The sequence below is a fragment of the Nuphar pumila genome, chromosome 8 (genome assembly GCF_984573655.1).
Source record: "Nuphar pumila chromosome 8, dmNupPumi1.hap1.1, whole genome shotgun sequence".
NCBI lineage: Eukaryota > Viridiplantae > Streptophyta > Magnoliopsida > Nymphaeales > Nymphaeaceae > Nuphar > Nuphar pumila.
Genome location: NC_143256.1, coordinates 124613697 through 124622462, shown reverse-complemented (window position 1 = coordinate 124622462; position 8766 = coordinate 124613697). Strand labels below are relative to the sequence as shown.

Here is an 8766-nt window from a genome sequence, read left to right as displayed (position 1 = left end):
CATGCTCAGGTTTTGGGTGCAGTGGTGTTGCTAAAACACTGCATTTGTAATGGTCACCACATTTTGGTAAAGCTATGTTTTGTCTACACATTGAAATGGTGTTTTCATCTCAATTCAATGCTCCCCAACTGAGCCTTGAAGTGATAGGAAACTCTCTTCTGAGGAATACAAATAAATAACAAGCTTTATGAGGATCTTACTAGTATTATGTATTGCGATCATTTGAATACTGTCCTTTGATTTTCCCGTTCTCTGTCTGGGTGACATCCGATACGTGCATACTTGATAAGCTAAGCTGGTCCTTTAGGATAGATGCTTCAACTTGCCTACACGCGTGTATTTATGCAATAGCGGCACACAATGTCTCAAATTTTGTAATTGGAGAAATCACATGCTTCAACTTGCCTACACGCGTGTATTTATGCAATAGCATCACACAATGTACAATTGTTAATAAATAAACCACGCTGAACATATTCGTGGGATGAAATTGTTCTGACATAGACAAAGCATGCATGCTACGACTTTCTGTCAACGCGTATGAGATAATCATGTCCTTGCTAAATATGACACGGTGCTAAATGAATCATTTTGTTGGATTTTCTGTGTTTTTTTTAAATTTTGACTTTAAGATCTGTTCAACGTGGTTGATTTACTAGAAATCAACACTTGGATCATGCATTCTAGAGTGAAAAATGGTATTTGGAGCTTCAAACATTTATGAAAATATAGGCCCTTAATTTTTGAAACCTTATAAAACCTATCCAAGCCTGTGTTGTGAGAGGCGTACGCCTCATAGGCGAAGCGCACGCTCAAGGTATTGAGGCATTGCATTGAGGCGTTTCAGGCTTGAAACACACGCTTCACTCATGTGAAGCGCACGCCTCAAGTGCGTACGCATCTGTGTAGTCCCTACAAACCGACCCTTTCCTGCCAAAATCCGCCGCCGGGGACATTGACGAGCAAGTTGGCACCGCGAAGCCGATGGCGAAGAGGGCAAGGATCCCGACGACGACAAGGATCGCGATGAGAACCGTCGGGGAAACCTCCCTTGCACTTGCGCCGTCGGAGGAGCACCGCCGGAGTGTTCGGGTTAGGGAAGGGTCGGACACGCAGAGTTGGGGGTTCTGGAGGAAGCTTTGATCGAACGCCGCGGTGTCGAAGGCCCTGGGGATCTTTCAGGTGAGGGCGTTGCTGGAGAAGTTGCGGAAGGTCGGCTTCAGTCTGCCGAGCTCCGGCGGTATCTCGCCGGAGAGGTTGTTCTCAGAGAGGTCCAGACTGTTTAGGGACGACAGGGAGGCGAGCGACGTGGGGATGCCGCTGTTGAGTTCGTTGTGGCTCAGATCCAGGATAGATAGCCCCTGCAACGAGCCGATCTCCGAGGGTATCTGGCCGGAGAATCGGTTGTGGTCCTTCTGGGAGCCGGTGAGGCATAACTGGGCGAGGGAGCGGACGGTGCCGAAGGCCTCGAGAGAGAGAGAGGATGCCCTAGGGGTCCAGGTCTCGGGGGGTGAAAATGGATCGGGTTCGATTGGACCCGGTTGATCATGAAGCGTACGCTCCAACGCCTCGAGGCTTACGCCTCGCTTCGTAACATGCTCAACGCCTCGCTTCGCCTCAGTGCATTTAACAACCTTGATCTAAGCATCGTAATCAAATTCTCTAAGAACTGATTCCTATAAAAATAAGCATATAGATTACATCTACACGATCAGAATTTAGGAAAAAATCCAAAATTTTAATAGTATGTTTCATTTAGCACCATGCCCATTTATTACGGATGTATTACTCTCTCTCTCTCTCTCTCTCTCTCTCTCTCTCTCTCTCTCTATATATATATATATATATATATATATATATATATATATATATATATATATATATATATATATAGTACCCTTATTTTCATTGGTTCACAGTTACGACCCTCCAAAAAACATGGTTTTAAGTGTTTTGGGCTTGATCTGAACCATTAGATGTGTTTTTATCATTGTTTACTCAATAGAGAATGCATATTTTATTAAACATCTTTATGCTTATATGTGTATTTTAAAGAGGTAAAAAAATCAAAGTTTGATATTGTACTAAAATTTCATAATAAAAATGTTCATATTTTTACGTCAATCAATTTAAAACAAAACTTGTTTTCAATAAATAGGTAATGATAAACACATCTAATGATTCAGATTAAGCATAAAACACCTAAAAATATGATTTTTGGAGGGTCCTAGCAGTGACCTAACAGGCAGGATGATCTTTGTTCTCATATATATATATATATATATATATATATATATATATATATATATATATATATATATATATATATATATATATATACGTCGAATGTTAATTTGGGAAAATTAGTGGCGGTCACAATCACTGCCAATTGTCTGGCTGAAAAATGAACTTTAGCGCTGTCATGACCGCCGCTAAAGGTTGTTTTTCACAAATCCAGTGGCGGACGTTTGTCTGATAACAGTGGATGAAATGTTCGTCCACTGTTATATATATATATATATATATATATATATATATATATATATATATATATATATATATATATATAGAGAGAGAGAGAGAGAGAGAGAGAGAGAGAGAGAGAGAGAGAGAGAGAGAGAGAGGCAATTAACAGGTGTACACTAATTATCAACTAGGTCAACAACCTCCTTCCTATTCAATCTAACACTGTGGATTACATCTTGCAACATGTTCTTTTGAAATAAAATCACAATTATTTGAGTTGTTAACGATGAGCAGATTGATTTTTAATATTTTATTACCTTTAACAATCCTTCTTATAAGTCGTAATGGCATAACTTAAAAATTACTATATAAACTATGCAGATCATATCTATTCGGTTTTCTTTAATCATCTAAGCATTTGATTAGACGGTCCACGTTAGATGCAAATGGAGGGAAGTTATTCGAAATTTATTCTTGTTGACTGCCAATATTCTCAAGAATTCTTTAGATTTGATATTCCACTAAAAAACCAAACGGTGCAACCTTAGGTTAGGTGTGTTTGGCTTGTTTACACCATTACGTTTTGCACATTTATCAGTGTCAGCATATCACTGCACAATTAGCCCACATAAGTTATGCACACACCAACATCAAACAGTCCAACTTGGTTCCAAGACCAAGTTGTTTGGTTTTTGACACAAATGATAGTCCATACCACATGCCTGACCATGAATTTTGAGTGGCAGCATCTAAGCAGGAAGTCTTATAAGATCAAGTCAGTATCTACACACTATAATGCTGCAGAGCTACATGGAAATGAGTGCGGATCAGGTCAGGGGTAGGGTCCCTTGGTGCCAAACGGCACCAACCACCATGGGTGGAGCTTTTGCTCTGAGTCGTCCATTAGAGATGCTCTAGTTGTTCATCTAGTGCATCAACAGCTCTGAATAATTTTGTGTGTGTGTGGGAGGGGGGAGCATTTGAGGCATGAGGAATCTAGTAATGGTGGTTTGACACCGTTCATTACCATGGATGAAACAGTTGGGGACTCAGGTAGCTCCGACGTGATCTGCGCTCGATCAAAATAGCCCAGTTGATACAGATCTATCTATGTAGAATGACAACCGTATTGGCAGTAGAGCAAAATCTGGGTTGACATATGCCATGTCTGTTAACAAACAGGCTAATAGTTTGCCGTGCCAGATGTAGACTAAACAGGCTGGTTCTGTTAGGCCCATGGAGATGAATCAAGCTGGAGAAGGCCTTAAGCCTGACAATCTACGCTTCCACAGGCCTGATAGTAGTAAATGAGGCTAGCCACTGGGTCTAGGATAGCGCAGCCTTTCTGGCCTAATTCTTAGGGCCAAATTGGCAAAAACAAACACAGCCTGCTAGGCCGTATGGCTAGATTCAATGACCAACGCCATTACAAAGAAGTACATTTGACAAGGCTATTCCTGGATTCATCATAGACATTCAATTTGGCATATTGATATTCTTTTGAATCTTGGCATATTTGAAAATCACAGAATTGTAGACCTATTTGATGGTCTTGTATGCATGTTATAATACCAAATAACGATCTTTGCATGCTACACATAGCTACAAAAATCTAAAATGATCAGAACATATCAGAAACAAAAACCAAGATGTGGGGAAATTTAATAGAGGCATATTTTTCTGCAGCTTAGAGATTAGTCCTCTTTGGCCTTTGCACTTCCCTCAACTGCTTGGAATTCTCATAGCAATGGTGAAACCCATAATGGGGGTGCCTCTCATACCAGGTGTCTTGCTGCACATGAGTGTCCCAGTGCTCGCCGCTGCTGCTCTTTCCATACTTGTGCACCCAACCAGAGCCATTGTGCCTTTCACCCCATGTGCGGTTCCAGAGTTCTCCATGCGCTCCTTGCCACCATGTCTCTCCTTGCTTCACCCCATGTCCGTTCTCATCAAATGACTCATCCCACTTGTCACCCCATTTTGTCCATGCATCACCCTCTGATCTTTCAGCCCATTTGTCTGTGTATTTCATGTTGCTTCCCTTACCATTGTACTTCTCTCCCCACCTGCTCAAGGATAAACAAAAAGGGAAAGGAAAAATCATGCATGTCTTCAGACATCTGTAGGCAAGTATTTGTTCTTCAATCATTACAATAAAGCAATCTTATAAATGAACATTGGCCTATAATCATTAGAAAGTCATCTTCTAAAATGACACCGGCATGCAAACACTCTTAAGCATTTTAGAATTATAACTGTTAAGAACCTTTCAGGCATTTTGCTGCCATCACAGGAGTAGGAGTTCCTTCAAGCACCTACAGAGCTCAGCAATTTTTTTTCAACAAGTCATATACTAGTAAATCACAAATATCTCTTAACCCATATTTCAGCCTCTTTCACCCAGTTAACCAAATCACCCGTTTTTCATATATAACATTCTGCAAGTGTTGTAGACTGGAGAGTTACTTTTTCTTTCCTAATCTGAATGACATGAAAGAGGGGCATTGTGATAGGCTTCCATCTATCTTGTTTAGATGAACTAAGCAGCTCCAAAGATGGTGCAGCCCACTACTGGAAGTGATAACGTCATTACACTCTTCAGAAAATTAAGCAATAAGACAACGTTGAAAACTTTTTTTAGTTTTCTATGTGCTTGAACATTGAGAGATTAATCATGAGGAAACATGAAAGAAATAAGGGAAGAAAATAGGGAAACAAGAAATGCATGCAGAAAGGAATTGTTCCTTGAGACAGACCCACTGATCACAAATATAATACCTCTCATGCCAAACATGAGCATGACCAGCCTCCAAGGGTGTAGTTGGGTCTATGCAGCACCACTTATGAGCCCACTTCTCAGAATAACCTGAAGCATCATAGTGATCCCACCATTTCTCCTGCCAGTCTTCATTTTTGCCATTCTTACCCCATTTATCTGCAGTCTTCTCAATATTCAGAAGCCCGGTGTTGAGATCCTGCCAATGTTTATGCTCACCAACATTAGAATGTGAACTTTCCATGCTTCACTTATTTTCCATGGTGCTATTGTTTATTCCCATTAAAGTCTTAAGCATAGGACCAAAATAGTATCTTAAGAACAATACCAGCATTTTGGATATGAACTGCAACTAATGGAAACCAACGGATGGGATTCGGGGGGGGGGGGGGGGGTTGACCTCGGTGGATGCTGCATAGGACAGATAGAAAGGTGCATGGCGCAACATGGAAGAGGCAAGGCAACTCACTGCTTACAAACTTAGGCAAGATCAGAACAGAAGCCATCAACTTCTAATATGGTGAAATTCTGACGTTGAAAAAAATTGCTCATAAGCAGGCTAGATTGCAATGTGTCCAGTATCCAACTTGCTTGAGGTTTTTTATGTTTTCAAAGAACTATAGAGTATAGACTGATACAAAATCACTTATGCGATATGTGAACACAACAAAAAATATACAGGAATCTCAAACATAACAAAAATTTCACAAGAATCTCACTTATGTACATTTCTACAGCTTTAAATTAACTGGTCATATTTTGCTCCAAGATCAATAAACGAGTGCAGGCTGGATATCATTTTTTAGGCTCTAAATCTGGCTTGTTTTATAACAGGTATTGAACTTTCATCGTGAACCAGATATAAATCATGTTCAGTCCCAAACCAAGTCAGGATCTAACCTTTTGGCAACTCTGTTCTTTACAAAATCTTGGATACTGCTGGATAAAATTTATCATGTCCTACATTGGGTCTTTGAGTCCAGACGCTCCCCATAACAGTAAATTGTTTTACCAGATATCAAAACACCTCTAAAAGCTATTAAAAAGGAACTCACCTGCCACATTGATTCCCTCCAGTAATCACGCCACACATTTCCTGCAGCATCACGCCCTGACTTCTCACAACCAAGCTCTTTATAATCAAATTGATCTGAAGCCTCCCAGTACTTCTCTTCCCACTCTACATCTTCACTAGCACTGATTCCCCTTAGTAAAGTCCACCTGCAAACCACTCCATCAGCTCTCTGCTCGACTCCAATCTCTCTCCACCACCTCGAGCCATCCTCATTCACTTCATAGGATGCTTCTCCATGATCACCAAGGACAGAAGCTGCTACAGCAGAATTTGTCGCAAATACTGCATCAACGTTATCTTCTTTATGAGAAGGCAACTCAAAGCTTGATTCTGAGGCATTAACTCTATCAACTTCCACTATTGATTGAAGGGGTGGAAGAGGTGGATCATGCTTGCTCTGGAATGGATCCATTACTTTACGTTCAAAGGAAATGGACAATGAGTCCATTGGTCTCTCCTTCTCCACCAAAGATGTTACAGGATTTACAGCAGAGCGCTGCTCTCTTGCAGTTTGTGAACTAGGTGAGTCCTTAGAAACTGCCTCAATATCGATAGGAGGAGACCAAGACCAAAAATCTGGACCAGGAACTCTATTTTTTGAGGCTTCTGATTGAGGAACAGGATTAGAGACAAAACCAGATGAATTCCCACCAAGTATTCCTATCAAATAAAAGTAGTAGACTTAACTTCTGTGAGCAAAGCAGACTAATACTGAGTCCAAGAACTAACAATGATGAAGATTGTGGGTGGGGGAAGAGTGAGCATTCATTAGCAAAGGGTAATTAGCAGTATGTCTACTTGACATTCTTTGACAAGGAATGACAATGTTCATGCTTTAAAAATTCAAAAATGGAGAGAAAAGAAATGCAACAATTTACGTTTGCAACAAAACCAAGCCAAGTCACTTGAAAAAAAAAAGAAACAACCAGAAAATGGAACAGGAATGATCATTAACATACATGAGCAAGATAAAACCAGTAAACCCATCAGTAAATATCGAAATGACATACCAAGTCAACAAAACCACAAGGTAGTATTTGGGAAGAAACTGCACAAACGCTCAACTAATAAATTTCCATTATTTTGTCAACCAAATATTCAATTCAAAATCCCATAATAAAGATAAAAGGCATATGAGTACCATTTCTAACCAATCAGAGGAGCTACCAAACTCAAAAAATGAAGAAAAAACATAAAGAAATTGATAACTTGTAATTGTCATTATCAATTATAGGCAGCCAACATCAATACCAAGTTGAAATTGTCATTCAAAAAACAAGTAGCAATTATGAACAAAGAGAACCATATCTCACCAACAAAAATAGAAGGAAAATAACCATGTAGCATATATGAGCAAAAAAACCTGCATCCAGTTCAAAACTTGAACAAACAAATACACCCAAGAAAGAAATGTACCTTCTTCACCATTGGAGCCTGTCCCAGAATTCGACCCTGTCTTCCTCAAACTCGAATCCGTCCCCAGACGCCTCGAGCCCGAATTCTCTGAACTCGAGAAACCATCGGACGCCGGCTTCTCCGAGAGATTCGCCCTCGCCGCCGCAATGGCTGCTGCCGCCCGGTTGATCACCTGGGGCTTCTGAACCTTATCCCTCTCCTCAGTCGGAACTTCCAGAATCTTCCTGAATTGCACGCTCTTCTTCTCGAGACTGTCTCCGGATTCTTCGGCGACTAAGCTACGACGATTCTCCTCGCCCGTCTCCATCTCCGACCTTGAGACGGCCCTCTTCCACATGTGAAGGTAAAAGCTCCCATCGTCTCTTTCCTGCAAATCCCTGAGACCAAATTCTTGGGATCTCTTAGGCCTTAGCACGGAGAAGCCGATGAGGGTCTTTGAGAGGAAGGCCTGAGACGGGTTTCTGATGGGTTTGGAGGGTGAATGAGAAGGGACGGAGAGATAGAGGTGAATGGAGAGTTGGGTGCTCTTGGCCATGGTGGGGAATGTGGGCTGAGAGAGAGATGGTCGGTTGGTCCTTTAAAGGGAGAGATGAGTGATGGGTTTTCTTGCATTTGCAGGAAGGAATCGGAAGTCCAATTTTTTCTCTTTTGGAAAAGAGAGAAGAATCGTGTGATTTGCCGCCACTTTTGCCGGAGGGAGTGAGAGAGAACGTCGAGCTGCAACAGTAAGTTCCGTACGACCAAATCTCAGCAACGTAACTGTCTCGGACCGAGTTTTCGAAACTGGTGCGGAGTTTTATTGAACGGAAAGTGTGAGAACGCACGGTGTGCGTTAGCTTGATAACATGACACCGATAGGCAACACTATCATTAAACTTTAAGCGGTTAAGCAATGTCAGCCAAGACCTCTCGACTTGCAAGATATTATACGCGTAGCAGTTAAACACACGAGAACGTATGGGTAAGGGCTAATTTTTTTAAGAATCACATTAAGTGATTTCAATCGAGGAGGATGACTCGGAGCTATAGGATG

At 41.1% G+C, this 8766-nt stretch overlaps 1 protein-coding gene across 1 annotated transcript; it reads right to left on the bottom strand.

Annotated features, from left to right (window-relative positions):
• Nucleotides 1–3937: 3937 nt before the first annotated feature.
• On the bottom strand, nt 3938–8505 carry LOC149830596 (protein LIKE EARLY STARVATION, chloroplastic-like). The gene is made up of 4 exons (XM_090015875.1): nt 7734–8505; nt 6298–6977; nt 5245–5441; nt 3938–4532 (listed from the first exon to the last, which is right to left on the bottom strand). Exons 1-4 carry the CDS (start codon nt 8266–8268, stop codon nt 4154–4156), a joined length of 1791 nt encoding a protein of 596 aa, XP_089872001.1. The 5' UTR covers nt 8269–8505; the 3' UTR covers nt 3938–4153.
• Nucleotides 8506–8766: the final 261 nt, after the last annotated feature.